At 52.7% G+C, this 18,276-nt stretch overlaps 1 protein-coding gene across 1 annotated transcript in view; it reads left to right on the top strand.

Moving 5' to 3' along the window:
• The first annotated feature begins 8,545 nt into the window (after nucleotides 1–8,545).
• LOC133277470 (hydrocephalus-inducing protein-like) overlaps nucleotides 8,546–18,276 on the top strand; it is a 43,938-nt gene continuing 34,207 nt past the window's right edge. Inside the window, exons 1-7 of the mRNA XM_061469311.1 lie at nucleotides 8,546–8,558; nucleotides 9,365–9,566; nucleotides 10,336–10,507; nucleotides 13,756–13,855; nucleotides 14,958–15,076; nucleotides 15,445–15,668; nucleotides 17,107–17,174. Coding sequence (XP_061325295.1) covers nucleotides 8,546–8,558; nucleotides 9,365–9,566; nucleotides 10,336–10,507; nucleotides 13,756–13,855; nucleotides 14,958–15,076; nucleotides 15,445–15,668; nucleotides 17,107–17,174 — 898 coding nt within the window. The remainder of the gene's footprint in view (nucleotides 8,559–9,364; nucleotides 9,567–10,335; nucleotides 10,508–13,755; nucleotides 13,856–14,957; nucleotides 15,077–15,444; nucleotides 15,669–17,106; nucleotides 17,175–18,276) is intronic.

The following is an 18,276-nucleotide window of genomic DNA, read 5'->3' as shown; positions in this document are numbered from 1 at the left end:
CCAGCAGCCCCTGGAGTGTCTCTGTGGCTGGTGGGAGTGCCCCCAGAGCAAAAGGCTGTTTTGGCTCAGGGGCTGTTTGTTGTGGGGTTTTCCGTCTATGACTGGAGCCTAAATATGGTCTAATGATGAGTGAGGGTGGGGAGGCCCCGTGTTCTCTGCTTAGGAAGGATGCCAGAGGCTGGAGACACAGCTGAGTCCTTTGGGTGTGCGAGGAATGGCGAGGCCCTGGCACAGGTTGCCCAGAGAAGCTGTGGCTGCCCCATCCCTGGCAACGTTCAAGAGCAGGTTGGACACAGGGGCTTGGAGCAAGCTGGTCTAGTGGAAGGTGTCCCTGCCCGTGGCAGGGGGTTGGAACTGGGTGAGTTTTAAGGGCCCTTCCCTAAGGTTGCGGGGTTCCACGGGTCCAGGGTTTTAAGGTTCTGGGGTTGTGGATTGTCCAACTGTTGCTTCTTCCAGGTGACCTCTGCGACATGGCCAGTGGCAAGACCCCGCGGCCCCTGAGGTCCTCCAGAAGGGCGGATGGATTCCAGAGCAGAGTGGTAGCATCTCGTAATCCAAAGGTGGTCAGAGAGGCAGAAGAGTCTCTCAGCAGCAAGCAGAGGCTGGCCAGCCCTCGGGAGATGAGGCGGCGCCGGCCTCTCCAGCTTCGGGACGTGGGTGACGTCTCCCATCAAAAGGTAGCCTTTCCCTGCCCTTTTCCTTGCTGTTTGATGTGACATTTGAAGAGGGCACGTGCTTGGGGCAGGCTTGCCTCCAGCTCACCCGAGCAGCTTGGTGATTAGGTCCTGTTGTCATTTCCAACTGGTGGTGGTGGAGTTCTTTCTGCTGGGGGAAAAGCAAACCGTGTTTCTCCAGTGAGCCATTGAAGTCCTTATCTGCACGAAGCCAGTGGAAGCTCTCCTGCAGTTGGTGGGTTTTGCTGGAGTTGAGCTACCGTCGCTAAAGCATGCTAGTGGGGGAGGGCTGGGGCAGGAGACAAGGGCAGGAGCTGCTGTTCCTCATCCTGCTCTTCAAACAGCCACCTCTTGCTTTGGTGTAGTCAAGTGCCCCGTGCATGGGGTGACAGGACTCCCTCAATGGTGGCAGTAGTGGCCTTTGAAGGCTGAGGGCCTGTGGCAATTACTTAAGCCGTAACAAACCCAATTGCATTAATGCTTTGGTTTGTAAGAAGGCGTGGAACCCTTCCAGGGTGTTTGAGTTTTCAGTCTGCTGGCTACCCAGGGGAATCGCCCTGGGCAGAGGAGAGTGGATGCGCTTTACCTGGCTCAGTGCTCTCCTAGATGGATGTTTAAAGCTGCTTTTCTTGCAGGACTGCTCATTCTAACACACAGTCCAGGTGGGTGCATGACTGAGGTAGGCTGTTGAGCAGAAAGTTGCCAGCAAGAGACCTGTATCACATCAGTTAAGGGTTGCCCCAGACAGCGCACGAGGTGGGAACACGTAAGACGGGCGCCCAAATGACTGGCAGTGCTACAGCTACTGGCCTCAGCCTGACCGTGGAGAAGCAGGAGACCTGCCTGTGTCTCTCGAGTGGCAGCAGTGCAGCTGGGAGAGGGGAGAGCAAGCAGGGAGGAATTATCTGCAAGTAATGCCTCTGCTGGGTCAGCGTTTGGTCTTTGTGTGTATTTTTTCAGAGCTGCTTCTGCAGCAGTATTAAATAAACCAGCAGTAATAGAATACAGAGAAGCATCAACTTCAAGCTCACGGGGAAAGGGGATACGAATTACAGTCTAGCTCCAGTTGCCCAGTAATGCTGGGGAAAGAGCTGAACTTCATCCCCATCCAGCATTCACCTCATTTGTCTGTTTCCCGACTGCCCTGTTACTTTCTTGTTGGCCTTTCCTCCCTGGTACTGGTGTCTTGCAACTGGTTTCTGGGCTCTACATCAAAAAAAAGATACTTGGGATGCGTGGGACTCAGTCTTGCTGCGTCAGGGGGAAGTTCACCCGCAAATTGTTTCCTGTGGAGGCCCATGGAAACTCGTGGGTTTTGCTTGCTCCCCGAGTGCTCGTGGCTGTTCCAGGAAGTGTCTGGAGCTGAGTGAGCACCTTAGCAGAGGGCTCTGCTGGAGGTGAGCGCTGCTTTTCCTTTTGGAGAAGGCAACGTGGAGAAACAGCCTCCAAAAGAGCTTCTTAGCTTGAGGCTGCTCAAGCTGGTCCAGAAAGCTTTGCTCAGCTGAGAGCAGAGGTGGGTGAGCTGCCATCTCCTAGTGTGAGCTGGGCAGATGTACTCGCCAAGAGATTGTATTTACCGGAGATCAGTGTGGGATCTTCATTCGTCGATGTTTCTGCCAGCAGCTGAAGCTCTCTCTGCTCTGTCTTGCGTCTGCAGTTGTCAGCAGTTGACGTGGACCAGAGGTTGTTCCAGCCTTTCCCATCCGAGGTGGTGTTTGAGAACTACGTTCCCCAGCAGTTCTACATAGCGGCGCTAGCTCTGAGGAACACGGACAGGGTAAGTGCTGGGCTGTGGAGGTTGAGCACTGGGCTGGAGGAGGAGAGCAGTGGAATTCACACGGTGTGCAGCAGAGCAAGTTACCTGCTGCAGCACATCGCATGCAGAATCCAGTGTCTCACCAGCGTTATTCTGCAAATGGGGGAAATGTTCCCGTGCTGGGGGTTCTGCCGCTGGTTTTGGCCGTGCACTGGTGGTATCTAAGCCAAAGGAGTTTTTTGAGCCAGCGTGCTTGCCCTTGAAAGCCCTGCTCTGATGGGAATGTCGAGGGCTGTGCAGTTCTTGCCTGCTGTCATGCTTTACCTCGAGTGCGCAGCGTATCCCGCTGGCTCCTTGGTTAATGTTGGTTTCTGGCAGGGCATGTTTCCCTCTCTCAGCCTGTTCAGCCACGTGTGTGCAGCTCCCTGTCACAGCACAGGGGTTGAGTCTTCTCCACTTTGTGCTGGAGTAAGTTGTAACTGCTGGCATTAGCACTCCAGGCCGGGTGTTTCAGAAGAGCAGTGGAAAGAGGCTGGCTTAGCAGGAGCAGTTAAAGGGGAGGACTTGAGGTGCCACTTGAGGCTCCTGCTAAGCTTAGCTCAGTTCTGCTCAGGTGTTTCTAAGGCAGCGTGGCTGTGCGTTCTCTTTGGAGAATCCCAGCACGGGCAGGGTAATGTGCTCCAGAAGGTCTCCAACTTGAGCTGGAAAGATTGTGATCCTTTGGAGATGTCCTGAGAAACTTGAGCAGGGAAAAGTTGAGAAATGTCAGCAATTTTGTTCTGCTCTGCTGTAAAGGGGGAAATGGAGAGCTTTTGAATTTCAGTTGGGGAAACATTTGCTCCAGAGAGGCATGTGCCAAGAGCAAGCTGATGGGAAAAGACAGGAGGGAGGAAAGGGGCTGAGTTGAGTGTCCTGTCCCGGAGCACTTTCTTCCACACAGGGATTCTCTCGGTACGTAACAGGAAGTGTGCTGGAAGCAGAGAAAGGTCAGAAACAGGCGTAATTCAAGCTCCTGTTGCGTAAGAAAGAGCAAGATGTGTGCGTGAGAGGAGGGCACGGGGGAGGTGGAAGTGTGCAGGTGAATTAACCCCCTCCTCAAATCCCCCTGTTGGGAGAAACAAAGAGGGGGACAAAAGGAGTGACACTGTCAGGGCTTAATGTAGGGGGAGGAAGAGCAAGAGAAGTCAAAGTTATCTCCTGAGAGAACAGGTTTTACAGGGACGTGGTGGAGCATGGAAGACCCTTTGGCAAGAAAGGATGAAGGTATGGTCGCTCAGTTACCCCCAGAGAGTTGTGTATCGTTCCTGGTATAGCTTGGGAATACTGGGAAGTTGCAGCGTGGCTACCTATGCCCAAGGGACACCAGTGGTGTGTTTCACAGTGACTTTGGGCAATCTTTGCTGTAGGTGTAGCCTTTGCTTATTAAAATGGGCCTCAGTTTCTCTTTTCCTACTGCTCTGCTTCATTCCCACTGTGTCTTTTGGCTTCAGCTGCTCCCTCATCCATGCAGCACCGCAGAATGTTTGCCTTTGCCAAGTAGCAGCGAAGAGGCAAGCAGTGAATTTGCTCTATTCGTGCTTCCCAAGTGGAAAACAACATCTGCACTGATGTTGGTGCCATTCCCAATAAAACGTAATAGGCGGGTACAGCTGCAGCTTGGGATTTCTATGCCCTGTGAAGGGGAGGCAGTGTGTGAACTGTTGATTTTAGCCCAAATGTATTAGTTGTGAAGCTAGTACGACCTCAGGCATTGGACGGCCCTGGTGTAAAAGGAAGATCAGCTCTAAGGAAAAGCCTTGTCATCTTTAAATGCGCAAAGCTAGAGATGATAATGCCAAGAGAGCGTATCATGTTCTAATTTTGCTGGGTTTTGGTCATGTCCTGGAGAAAAGGACCATTGCGCTCTGTCTCAGGAGTTCCCCAGACTCCTCTGAGTCCTACTGATGTATCCTGCCTGGTGCTGAGGTTGTCTGCTCCCTAGAACTGCAGCTAGCAGCAAAGTGTAGGAGAGGCAAAGTGTAATGGAGCCCAGTAGGTGCTCTGTAATCACTCCAGTACGGAAGTGCTTCGCTCTCTGCTCAGTGCTCTTGCCTACTTGCTGTGGAATTGCTTTCCTGTCTTCAGGCTGCTCCTCCCCACCCTCAAGAGGTGCCCTGGGTGGCTCCTGCTGAAGATCTTTGCCACCTGGGCTCACGTGCCAAGGGATTTGGCGACCGGAACGTGTGGCTGCAGTGGGAAATGGGCTCCTGGAGCTGTCTGCCCCAGGGCATTGCTGGGAGCAAAGGGTGTTTAGAGCGTCCAGGGCTGCCTTGGCCATGGGTTATGAGGCTTGGGTCGGGGGTGCAGAATGAGCCTCCCTTTTTTCCAAGCCTCGTGTGTTCATCAGTGGAGCTGCCTGTCATTCAAAGTCTCCTTGTTATACTTTATGAGCTGGGATTGGGTGCTGGGGGGTTGCTGCCTGTGTGCTAGAGAATGCCTGTTTGCTGTCCCCGTGCCTGTGGTATCGCAGAGGACAGACACTTGCAGCAGGATGCCTGCAGGAAAGGCTGGCTCTGAGGAGGGATACCCAGAAATGTGGCTCTCCTGCACTGGCAGAGGCCTGGCTGCAGTCCCCAGGCAGCAAGAGCCTCCAGAGAGCTCAGGGTGGCTTTCGGTGATGAAGCCACCACAGTGTGAGGCAGTGCTGGCCACCTATCTCAAAGCAGAAAGTGCCTTTGAGGACCATCATTGGTAGGCACGGCCTGTGGGGGTTCATACAGGCACGTTAGTTCTCATCTCTGCACCAGCCTTTCCTTTTGTTATGGATCTCCCTTGCTGCTTTGCAGCCCCCTTTAAATTCTCTTTGCCATCTGCTTCCTCCTGGGGATGGTTGCTCTTGAGGTAAGCTTTTATTCTCAGGAAGGCCAGAGTGTTTGTGGTCTCCTTCTCTTGCTGGTCCACCCCCATGAGTAGCACCGCAGCTTGACCGCCGCACTCCACGCTGGTGTGTCAGAAGTGACTTCCTTCCCGCCCCCTCCCCCCCCCCCCCCGTATAACCCACGCTGGGTTGCCTTCAGATAATACATTCCGCCTCCAGAGGCATGATTGCACGGGTGTGTGCAGGCAGAAGCAGGCATGTTCTCTGGGCTTGTTGAATGACTTGAGGTACTGCATCTCCTTCCTGCTTCCTTCACAGCAGGGCATGTTGTTCCTACGGCCTCTGTCCTGCAGCTATGTAGCTAAGCAGAAGGGATTCAAGTCCACCCTTGTGCGTTACGCAGAGCTAAAAGTGTTTTGGAAAGGTGGTAAGGAAGGATGGCACGTGGCCCGTCCTGGTCCCTTCTCATGTTTCCACAAGCGACAAAATCATAGTTCTGTGTCTTTCCTGCAGGTTCCTCGTCTGCTGAACGTCATCCTGGGGAACTCTCCTTACTTCGAGTTGATCAGCCCGAGTGATGAGGACTATAAGGTAGCACCGGGCATGTCTTCAACCTACCGCATCCTTTTCAGACCTGATGAGAACAAGGTGAGACTGAAGGTCTCGAGAGATGGCGCCTTGAGGGGAAGGGGAACCTGCAGGGCTGGATTCCAAAGCAGGCATCTGGTGTGTGTTTTGAAGAACTGGTGCTGGGTTCAGTAGGGTTGCACTGGATCTAGACGTGGGGGAGACTCTTTCCTGGTGGTGAAGGTTGTGCTCCCGTAGGCTGGAGGCTCTTGCCAGTTTCAGGCTGTTTTCTCCTTCCGTGGTGGAATATCTAAGGTAATGTCTGTTGGCTTCAGGGCCGAGAGTCTGCTGTCTGTGCATGGCCTTTTACTCATCTTCTGTTTGCTGCTTAAATGTAGTTGAATACTCTGTGCAATCCTCAAGCAGCATGCCTATAGAAAACTAAAGAGGACCTGCCCCATGGTCCCTGGCTGCCCCTGCTTGTGCAATAATGTGTCATGAAAGGCCATGAAGGTAAAAAGTGCGAGTGCATTATGGAATGCTACTGCGAGAGTCCCAGAAAGCAGCAGCTCTTCTTCTGCCATGGGCATGGTGCTAAAGGCACTGTGCTGAGATTGTTTCTTTCCCTGCAGGATTATTTCGACGAGCTTATCATCATCACAGAGAGGGAGAAGTTCTTTGTGCCTATCCGAGCCATAGGTGCCCGAGCCAGCCTGGACTTCCCTGAGCAGCTGAACTTCTCCAACTGTCCAGTCAGGTTCAGCACCCAGAAAACTCTGCTGGTGCGCAACGTGGGGAATCGGGAGGCTTGCTACAGCATCACCACTCTGAGGTAAAGGAGCTCATGTCTTGTGCAGACGCTGTTGCGTGGTCATGGAGTTGTAAACAGTGAGAAAAAGGAGGCAGAGTATCTGAGGTGCTGGACATGGGCAGGATCCGTGGGGTTTGCCATTGCTTAGAGTGTTTTGAGAAAGCTCTGCAAGCAAGTTTTACAGTGCAGTGGTGTCTCCAAGGCAGCATCTTGCAGGTCTGATGCTGTTAGATTGGAAGAGCCAAGGTAGGAAGGCAGCTTGACTGCTGAAGAAGGTGCTGCGTGGCAGAGGAGAGCTCGAGGGGCTCAGGTCACGGAGGCCAAACGCAGCATCAAGAAATGGGCGAGCAATGAGCTGGTGAGAGGCACTGAAGAGTTCATCAGCAGCTGTGTCTACATTAGCAAGCAGAGATCATAGATGAAAGCAATTGCTGTGGAGGCCCTGGCAATACGAGTGTGTGGTGCGGGGACTTTGTTTTCCCGTGGGCTTGGTCTGATGCCTGGGACCAAATATGCCTAAGCAGAAGGAGCTCTGAAGTGGAGAGGAGCAGGCAGTGCCTTCAGAACTGGACTACAGCCCAAACCAGAAAGCTAGGGAGGGTGCAGGTGAAAGATACTCCAAGACCTGCTATTTGCAATGCACTTGCCAACTACTCGCTTGGGTGCTAGAGCGTGTGTCGAGAGCTCCTTGACAAGGGTTTTAGGAGTTCCCCAACTTCAGCAATGAACTATTTCAGTCCCGATTTGCAATAAAGAAATGGGAAGCATTACAGAAGTTTGAAGTGAACTCCACAAAAAAGTGGAATTCTGAGTAACTGGATTGCACGTGTGCAGAGGTGGAGAGCTGAGAACTGAGAACTGGGTGCAGAGTATGGGGGCCTGAGGTCATGTTATGCCCCGGGATCTTCTGAGGTCTGGTTCTCTTCAGCAGGGAGAGTCACCCGCTCTGTTTCTGATCCTGGATGTTCTGGTTTTGTTGTACCGACGGTGGTTTGCTTGCTCCTTGCTTGCACAAGTGAGCTGAAGTGAGGTGGACTGCAAAATTAACGGAGGGCCCAGATCTCCCGTACAGTCCTGATCTCTCTCTTTGCCTTGCAGCCCGTTCTCTGTGGATCCCTCCATTGGGACTCTTGGCGTTGGAGAAGCGATGCAAGTCACGGTGGAATTTCACCCGCCAAAGACCGGTGTTTATTCCAGTCCCATGATAGTTCATTATGACACAGGTAAGTGCGTGGTGCACCCTCTGTGTGTCCTTCCAAACAGAGCGGTGTCTGCACTGTCTGTCATCATCTGATGGCTTCATTGTCCGTTGAATCCCTTCTGCAAGGCTCCTTCACACTGGGTAGAGCAAAGCTTCCATGCTGGCTGCCAGATATTCCTGGGCTGGACTATTTCAGCCTGTAACAAGGCCGGCAGATCTTCCTAAGCACGGTGCACAGGGGGCGACGGTGAATATTCTGAGTGCTCCATTGCAGAAGGGTGCATAGCAAGGAGCCTGATTGAAAAGGAGATGGCTTTTAACGTGCAGGAGAGCTGTCTGAAGAGCCTGCAACCTGTCCCGTAGAGCTCTCCTGACTGGTCATTGCTTTTCATCCCGATCTGTTGTGTTACAGTTCCTGGCAAGGCCTTTGAGGTAGAGACCCTCTTCTTGTGATGTGCCGCGTGGGTGCAGTGGGTGCTGTGCTGAGAGCTGGGCCATGCTGAGGACTTGTGACCGTGAGGAGCAGTAACTGTGGCAGCGGTAGCCATTAGGGTGCTCTGAGCTTTGCTGTAGCCTGGGAATGATTCTGTAGAAACCCCCATGTTAGCAGCAGTTATTTAATGGTGGGGTTTATGAACAAGCTGCTGCTAGGGCTGGAGTCAGTAATGTGAGGGGGGTAATGATGTCTGAAGGTAGGTTGTGAAGACCACCTTGGAGAAACACTTTGAAATGGCTGTGCTGCTGTGCGTGTTGCTCTGGTGCTGGAAGTCTCCAGCTTTCCAGAGGACACTTACCCTAGTGAAGGGACTCACTTCTCCAGTGGTGAAGTGGTAACAGCAGCACGTTTGACAAGGAAGGACGTGCTGGCAGTGGTGAGGCACTCGGCTGTGAGAGTAGCAGGAGCAAAAGAAGGAGTTGGCAGGTGGATCTGAGGGCCCAGTAGCACCCTTTTAAGTGCAGAGCTCAGCACAGAAGCTGCTCTGTGCTTTCCATTGTTCCTTCTTCCCTTCTCCATTTCATTTCAAATGCTCCCGCTCGGATTCTGAGATGAGAGCTCTGCCCAATCTTTCAGGACCAGGAGATGAGGATGAGACGACACGGGGGCATCTCCTGCCTGCAGGAGAGCGTGGGCAAGGGTTGACTGAGGTGAGGGTCCTCAGCGTCACTGAGTGACTTGGATGTAGAATTCCCTGTGAGCTGAGTGGGATGGCGGCCCAAAGGCAGCTGGGCAGAAGTGAAAAGTCTCACTGTAAATGCTGTCACCTTGGGGATAAACCTCCACGAACACCCCCCCAGAATAAGGTGCCTAAGGTGGTGCTAGGACATCCTCATGCTGTACCGTGTGCAGCTGTCAGGATATGATGTATGTCCAGGTGCGGGGAACTGCTGATGCAGCTCAAAGCTGCAGCTCTTTCTTCCGTTGCCTGCAGATTGCTCTGTTCCTTGTACTTCCATCAGCGAGTGAGATGAGCTGAGTCTTGCCTTTGCTTTGTTCCAGGTGAAGATGTTCACAAAAGCCTTTGTGGAAGAGCTGTAAATGTCAACATCAGGCTTGACAAGAGCTCCTTGACGGTTGAGAAGACTTCCGTCACGCTGTCAAACCAAAGATGCGTGGTCATCCACAATCAGAGTGCCATCACGGCTCACTTCCAGTGGAAGCGTTCTGTTGATCAGGAAGAGGAGGAGCGGCAGAAGCTGAGGTTTGTTTGAGAGATTCACCTCAGAAAGATAGATGCCCCAGGGGAAAACTAACGCACAGCCTCAGAGGGCTGTTGGGGCTTTTGAACGGATTAGGGCCCATGAAGCCATGCACAGCGTGGAGCTTAACCCTTGCCATTCCAGTGCCACCCGTGCTACAGCTGAGGATGATGTTCTGGGGAGAGAAGGTTGATTGCAATCCCTGGATTGCCTCAGAGGGCAAATTCACATTTGGGAGCCGCAGACTATTGAGTTCAGAGCTCCGTGCACTACGGAGGGTCCGTGAGGCTGAGGAAGGTGTCGGCACTCGGTACCTGGGACTGCACTGAGCAGTAGCACTGAAGAGCTGCAGGTGGCACAACTATTGTGATAGTCAAGCGGTTTCTTCTTTGATAAGCTGGCAGGCTCCTTTTGCAGTCACACGCAGGGTAGAGTGCTTAGTTGGCCCAGAAGGTGGAGGCCGACCTGCTGTAGGCTGGGGAATTGCCTTTCAGTGTCCTGGTTTGTGGCCCCTCCTCCCAGTGCAGGAGGCTTTTTCTTGAGGGCTGCCAGCTTTAAGAAACCTCTTGTTAGCTTGTCAGTGAGGAGTAAAAGGCCCTGCTGTGCTGGGAACGAGGGGAATAATGGGATCCATGTGGGAGCCCCTGTCTCAGGGCAGCCCCATGCAGAGCTGCTGCTCTTCCTCCCCAGGTGCTTTGCTGCTCATGCACAGGCTCTGCAAATGTGCTGCTTCTTCAGTTATCTGTTTGGCTCGTCTCTCCCATGGCACAGGCTGCAGAGGCAGGAAGAGGACAAGCTGGTTGATGTTCCTAAGGAGCACGGGGTGGTGCGCCCTCTCGGAGAACAGCCTTCCCTTCCCATCTGCACCTCCCAGAACCAGGGGACAGAGGTGCAGGGAGACTCCGTGCCTTTCTGCAATGATATTTTCACCATTGTGCCCATGGTGAGTGATGGCTGAGAACCTCCCTTCCTGCTCCTCCTCCTTGTCATCTCTGAATGAGGTCCGTTGGCAGATCCCACGTCAGCTGCTTGATGTGCCAAGAGAGGAGACCTCAGGTTTCTGGTGAGGCTGGGGGCGCTTGTTGCAAAAAGCCTTTCTGAACAGCAGCAAGAGCCGCCCCCAGGCTGGGCTCTGCTGCAAGGGCTGTGAATTAAGGGCACTTTGTGAGTGTCTTCACAGTGGCCAGAGGTTATCAGTTATTCTCTGTAAGGACACGTTTCCACGTAGCGCATGGGGCTGAAGAAAGGACACTGGTGCACTGTTGGTTCACATACTGACCTGCAGAATGAAATGGTCCCCTGTGGAAAGGAGCCCCCATTGAGCCCAGGTTTAATCACGGGAACAGCAATCCCTTCCTAAAACCTGGATGTATACCACATCTGAGTCTCCCTTCCAGTGTCGTCTGTGAGCCTGGACACGAGGCTCTCAGATTTAAACAGGCTTTTTGAGTTCTACTGCAGATAGGTAGAGAAAAGTGCTCCCTTACCTGGTGATGCAAGCAAAACGCCCATGTCCTTCAATCAGCCAGAGCCGTCGTTCTGAATAGTTGCATGGTCTGGGATGAAGAATGCCTGCTGTCTGAGCAGTGCAACATCCCTTCTCATCTTGGAGTAAAGCCTGGAATAATCCCAACCTCTTCTTTCTTTTACAGTGGGTGAAACTAGTTTATTTGTTTTATTTTGTTTTCCGAGGAAGGGGCTGCTGTTCTCTTCTCGGTTGCTCCTGCAACCCATGTAAGGCTGAGAGCCACCAGTGTGTCAGAGCAGCAAGGATATCGGGGAGAGTGGGAGCTGCTGAGCTGAGCATTCAGAGCATCCTGTGGTGTGTCAGAGCTGGTTCTGGAGTGTGCCCCAGGGCTCCTGCTTCATTACGGTCACTATGTCTCCACAATGAGCTTCACCTGCTCTTGAGCTCCTGAGGTGCATTAAGGGGAGCTCTGGAATTCTGGCCGAGTCCTGTCCACATCAAGATGTGATGATGTAGCGACATGAAGCCCCAAGCTGGGAGTGGAAACCTTTCCTAAATGGCCGTGTTTCTGTGACACAGTTTGCTCTAGGGCTGAATCAAAGCAGGCTCCTACACGAGTCTCTCCCCTGCTGTCTTGTGCAGTGTTATGACATCCTTTTATGCAGCAGTTCTTTTTCCTGGGGAGTAGCAGGCACGTGAAGAACCTCTTCAACAGCCTATTGGAATTTCCCGAGAGAAATAACGTTCTGCTTTTATAGCCTGCCATAGAGCAGGAATGAAGGGAGAAGTGACGAAGGGTTTCCCATCATAGTTCTGTCTTTAAAGAATGGGGTTTGGCCATGGACTAGTAGGATAAATAGGATAATAATAATAGTAGGATAAAGTGATGATTTCTCCTGGCCTTCCGTCATTGGAGTCAAACGCTCTGGCTTACAGCTTCACTGCCAATGCAGGGAACATCTCTGTGGATGGACTGCCAGAAGTTTCCACCCCGATACGCTGAATCCCGCTGGATGGTGATTTCCTGTCAGGAGCTCAAGAGACCTGAGCCTGTTAACTGCTGGGCCGGTTCTCTTGGGAGCGAGGATACGAATGCAAGGCTCCAGTAGGGGTGCTGTATTAGCATTGTTCCTGAGAGCTGTGCTGATCCCTGGAAAAGGAGAGGCCTTAATGCTAGTCCATAAGCTTGTTCCTCAGGTGCCTTAGAGGAGTTTCATCTGCTGTGCCTTGGGACCCAGCAGCACCTTGGATGTATGGAGATGTGTCCCTTGTGAGGATCGTGATGCATGAGTGGATGGCTTCCTGGTGCTTGGCGGATGGCAAGACATCATCCCTGGCAAGGGGGTTTGTGTGCTTCACCCTCCTCTGATTAGCTTGTAAAGGAAGAAATGGCACGTGCCCAAAGCTCAAAGCTGCCTCCTGCACTAGTTAACGAGTGCGTACAGAATGATCCCAGCAATCGGTGTGGTCTTGGTATGGAGCAAATCATGCCCCTAGGGACTTGACCACTCTGAGAAACTCCTTTAGAGTCCTCACTGTTTGAGATGCACCTTTGCGGTGTTCTCCAGGTTCTTGCTGAAACTGTACTTTTTGGTGCAGTGGCAGCTCACCGTCGTGATGTTGAGTTTGAGTTATGTGGGGCTAGGATCAAATGCAGAGTCAGACAGATGCCTTGAGGCACTGAGCCAGCTCCAGTTGCCCTGGCAAGAGGAACGGGGAGGCAGGAAAGGGAGGAGGCCGGGAGAGCAAGGGCTTTGTGTCACGGGCAGTGTCTCCTGCCCCACACGGAGAGTTTCTCTAGGTTTTGAGAAGATTGCAAGTGACTTTCTTCTTTCAGACTTTTCCAGTTACTGGTCGGTTGGTGTTTGAAAGGGTTCTTCTCTACCTGTCCTTCGCCGTGTTCTCCTGACTCAGAGCAGGTTGTGCATTGGGGATTTTTTTACAGCTGGAGGCCAATAACTTCCCATGCTCTAGCTCTTTAATTTTTGTGGGGGCTGTCCTCTAAGCTGTAAGTGCTGTGTCAGTGGGAAGAACCGTAGCTAGTGAATATTTATGCTGCAGGAGTGCTGGAGGCTCCACTCAGTTCAAGGCCGTTCTGGGCAAATTCCTGAGAATACCCAACGGCAGAGCAGAATCAAAGCCTGGCTGTGCTGCTAGAAAAGCGACTCTGTTCTTTTTATCTGCTTCTGTAAACTAAATATTTAATTCTTGTAGGGCAGTATTACAGTTGCCAGAGGTGTAGCTACTTAGGTCAGCTGTCTTTGTAATGCTAAGGGCTGAAGGGCTGTAAGAGGTGCCTTTGCTTAAACCAGTTGCAGGAAGCGAGAGCCTATAGAAACCAGGGATGCCTCCTGAAATGTGTGACAAGGCTTCCTGGGACTGAGCACCAGTGCCAGGATCCTCTGGGAGAGCAGCGGAGAGAGAAGACCCTGAGGAAGCAGCAGACAGTTGCAGAAAGTGGTAGCGTGGCCCAGACTTAAATCCCTGAGCAAGAGCTCAATCTCTTCTGAGGGTAACAAAATGCCCCTTGCGGGTGCCAGTAAAGGCGAGGGACTTTGGAAGGTGTTTCTACAGCTGCTTGCAAGCTCTCCTATAAATTCTGTTGACAAGTGTCGCTTGCTCCTTGCTCTTTGCTGGTGCTCTAAAGAAAGGCTTACAGGGCTGTAGTGGAAACAAGAATGTGATGTTTGAAGATAAATGGTTTGCTGTCACTTCTGTTTCAGGAGGGAGATATCTTGCCAAATTCTTCACTTGAAATCAGCGTGATCTTTAAGCCCAAAGAAGCCGGAGTCTACCAAGAGACAGTCTACTGTGACATCTCAGGTACAGCTCCTTCCTCCTGCTCCTGTTGCCACAGAGGAGATACAAACACTCTTCCAGCCCACTCGGATCTCATGTAGTTCTGGAGGGCTCAAGAGAGCAGTGCTGGCACATGCCGCTGTCCCTGTGGTTCCTGGTGGTCTCCTGTCCGAGAGCAGGGCTCTGGCTTCCTGATGCCAGAAGAGACAAAGCAGTGAAGGAATAAGCTTTCCTGCCATGGGTTTGGCAGCATTTGCAACACAGCTTTAGTGAAGGAGCACCAGGCCCCTGTAGACCATTTACGTCCAAGATGAGTCTTTGTTGCGTGGCTCTCTCCTCCTCCTCGTGCTGCTCGCTTTGTGTGCAGAGTAGAATGGGATGGCAGTGAGACCTCATCCAAAGTTTGAGCCAGGATTCAGGCACCTTAGGCTGCTTCAGTGGCTGAGAGCAGCTTTCAGCCTGAAGATCTTGTGCTCTGTCATCTGTAGCAAATTTAAGGGAAAGGACCCACCTTGGAGTTTGGCTGTAAGCGTCGAGGTCTCGCTTGCCTTTGCACCGAGGGATGTGTACGTTAGCAGTACGGGTATGGCTTATGTGATCTGCTCAATGAGGAGGCTGGTTTTCCACGACTGGAGAGAGACCCTTCATCGGGGACTGGAGAGATAAGACAAGGGGGGTGGTGGGTTCGAGCTTAAACAGGGGAGATTTAGTTTTGATATACAGAAGGAATTCTTTCCTGTGAGAGTGGTGAGGCGCTGGAACAGGCTGGCCAAGGAAGTTGCTCCATCCGTGGCAATGTTCAAGTTCAGGCTGGTCGGGACTTGGAGCAACCTGGTCTAGTGGAAGGTGTCCCTGTCCATGGCAAGGAATTGGAAGTGGATGATCTTGAGGTCCTTTCTAACGCAAAGCAGTCTGTGTTTCTCTGAGACACCAGCCCAGGCCGTTGGTTAGAAAGGAGAACCCAGCCCCAAGCCGTATCTCCTGAGGGATGAGATGGGTCCCCTGTCTTCTCCTGGAGGACGTAGAGCTGGTTCCATGCAGCCCAGGGACCGGCAGCAGCACTGAGACAAGCTGGGAACTGCCGGGTAGCAGAGGGAATTGCACTCACAGAGATTTCCCTCCACAGGCTGTGAGAGCAGGCTGCCCCTGTGCATCAGCGGGGAAGGCGTCGGGCCCCAGGTGGAACTCAGCTGTGAGCAGCTGAGCATCGGGGAGGTGTCTGTGGGCTCAAGCCACAGCTACAGGGTGAGCAGGACGGGTCGCAGGGCATGGGGTGGATGCGGATGGCTCCTGGGCAGCAGTGAGCCTCATGGAGCTGTGGGATGGGTCTGAATGAACTTGGTGGTGCTGAGCAGGTCCTTGGCACTGCAGGGCAAGTGGACTGCTCTGTGTCAGGGGAATAAGCCCAGAGTGGCTCTATTTGTGTGAAGTTATCCCTGCTTTGCATGAACCCCCCCCCCGAGGCAGAACTTGGCCTCTTGTATTTGGCAGCAGTGCTCAGCATCTTCTGCCTTTTACAGACGTTAATTGCAAAATTAGGAAAGAAGTGAGCCTTCTGTAAGCAAGGAGGATTCCTCATGTATTTCCGTGTTGCTTTCTTGCTGCTGCTGCAGGTGATCCTGCTCAACAGAGGAGTTCTTGAGGCTCCCTTCGGCGTGGTCTATGCGGAGAGAGCTCTGGGCTCCTGCTTCACCTTTGCCCCCCGGGAGGGCGTGCTTTTGCCTTTCGAGCATCAGGTCATCTGGATCTCCTTCAATGCTACTGTCCTGGGGCAGTTCACAGAAGAATTCCAGTTCAGGGTGAAGGGATCCCCTGAGCCTCTGACGCTGACTGTGAGGTGAGGCGGGTTCTAAGAGCTTGGTGGTCACCTTTGTAGCTCTCTCTGGGTAATCATGTCCCACCTCCCTCATTTGCTGACGGAGCAGAGAAAGAAAAGGCCTGTCTGAGGTCTTGATCTTGGCTGTCATCCTGGCATCCCCACACTAAGAGCCCACGCTAACCTCGACTCCAGTTTGACCCTGACTCCTTGCAACAGCGGCAGCAGCAAATGCAGTGTAATTGTCAGCAAGAGGGAGCCATGGAATAGTTTGGGTTGAAGGCACCATTTGCTGTGGTCCTTGATTTTGAACTGAGAGGCAGAGCTGGCATTGGTTGGCATGAGCCATGAAATATATGAATGGGTGTTGTGCAGCTTCACGTGGTGATTCAGGTGGATGTTGGTGAGTTCTGGAATTTGGAGCCTCAAAGTCTGATGAATTTAAGGGCAGGTGAGGTGGTGTGGTGGGTTCAGGTTTCATTATCCCTGCAACTACTTGAAAGGATGATGGAGCCAGGAGGTGGCTGGTCTCTTCTCCCAGGTAAGAAGGGAAAGGACAAGAGGAAACGGCCTCAATCTGCGCAGGGCAGTTTTAGACTGGATGTTAGGAAGAGTTTCTCCCCGAAAGGGTGGTCAGGCATTGGAAGAGGCTGCCCCGGGCAGTGGTGGAGTCACCATCCCTGGAAGTGTTCCCAAACCGTGTAGATGAGGCCCTTAGTGACACGGTGACACCACCCTTTAGTGGTGGCCTTGGCAGTGCTGGGGTGACAGTTGGACTTGATGATCCTAAAAATCTTTTGCACCGTAGATGATTTGACGCTTCTGTGTTGGGTGGTTTAAGACGTGTTGCTCTTGGATGTGTCAGCTGGTGCCCTGGTGATAAGCTGATGCTTTCGTCCCAGCTTCAACTGTCCACTGTGTTGAATTGTTGCTGCTGTTGTCAAGGGATGTTTGGGGCTCCCCTGGCTTCATGTCTCAAAGTCCTGCCCCCGTAACGATTGCGTGGATCAAGATCTTCTTAGAAAGGTGCTCGTGTACTCCATGGGAAGAGCAGTTCCAGCTAAGAAATGCCAAAGCAGGAAACCTGTGGCTGGCAAGGGTAGTTACCTTGACCCTCTTTGAGTGGGGACACCCCTGCGTCCAACACGTTCCAGATGGGGAAAGTGAGGCACGCAGCCGTCACTCGTTTGGTGTCCTTCCTCAGGCCATCACCAACTTGGGGGCATACCCTGCACGACACTGTGCCCCAAGCCCCACCAGCAGCTATGGGCTGCTGACCACTTTGCTTTGGCTGCCTCCTGTCCACCTGGATGCTGTGCTGAGCATGAGGGTGAGGGGTTGATTTGAAAGGCGCTGAGGTTCTCAGGCCGGCTTTTACCCACCGCAACGGCAAGGAAAGCTGAAGGCTTTGCAGTTCTCTTTAACCAAGGCAATGTCTCGTCTGCCTTTGTCCTCACAGCGGCTGTGTCATCGGGCCGGCATTTCATTTCAATGTGTCGTCCCTCAGCTTCGGTGAAGTCTCCTTTGGTGAGTGTGCCCTGGGCTTGGGCTGCAGGGTGGGAGGTCTGAGCCTTACCCAAATGGAGCACTTGGCCAGGACAGCATTGTCACTTGTGTTCCTCCGTAGCCACCTTCAGCGTGTCAAAAGCAGGACTGCCAGCTGCTAGGCAGTATTTTGCCGTGGTGAGCTCAAACATTACCAGATAGAACGGCACGGAGCCAATTGAATGGTTCAAATAGAACCTAAGGAGTAGAAAGTCAGTGTTCTCTGGTGTCCCTCACAGTCAGTCCAGCCCCAGTCTCCCAGTCCCTGGCAACAGAATGACTGTGAAAGTCTTTCTCCCGGGAGCTGAAGGCCCGTTGTAGGTGCCCTGGGTGAATTTTGCTGTTGTGAGGCAAGGGCACCATTTCCCCACCTGACCGTTAGCGTGAGAAATCAATTAGTGCTGCGAGGCCAACTCGTTGTCAGCTCCCGGGTAACATGGCCAAGCAGTAGCTCTGCATGGGGCAGCCATGTCTTCAGACGTGGGCTCCTCCTTCCCCACCAAAAGGCCAGCTCTGCTGGCAGAGCTGGTGGCTGTGCACGCAGAGCATGTCCGCTGAGATGCAGATTCTGGTTCTCCATCTCAGTCTCACAAAGGACTTGTCTCTGAGATGGTCTAAAGTTTAAATGTGAACTCAACCCCCCAGATGAGCTGTGGTTGTGTCAGTGGCTTCCATTATGGAAAGCAAGTAGCAAAGCTGAAGCCATGTCAGCCTTTGTGGGGTAATGAAAGCCAGCGTGCAGCGTGGCTGTGTGACCCCACTCCTTTGGGAGGGTGAGACACAGGTCCTGCTTGTTCTTGAGCAAGCATCAGGTTTGCCTCCAGTGAAGTGGGCTGTGAGCTGTCACGGGCTCAGTCTTGGTTGTCCCAAACCAGGAGATGCATCGGGGTTCCTGTCTGGAGAAGGTGCTTTAGAGTGCTCTGCATCATGCTGTGGCTCCCAAGTTCATCCTTCCTTTCCTTTCCTTTCCTGGGTCATCCCTTTGATGCCAACATACTGCTTTTATCTCTTGAAAACTGTGGGAGTGTTTGTGGAGTTCACAGGGACTTTTCCGGATTGACTTTTCAGAGTAAATGTTCTGGAT

The sequence above is a fragment of the Pezoporus flaviventris genome, unplaced genomic scaffold (genome assembly GCF_033815535.1).
Source record: "Pezoporus flaviventris isolate CSIRO_AGI_PZ_B2104156 unplaced genomic scaffold, CSIRO_AGI_Pfla_v1 ptg000056l, whole genome shotgun sequence".
NCBI lineage: Eukaryota > Metazoa > Chordata > Aves > Psittaciformes > Psittacidae > Pezoporus > Pezoporus flaviventris.
Note: the sequence above shows the minus strand (reverse complement) of the source record. Positions and strands in the feature narration are given on the sequence as shown.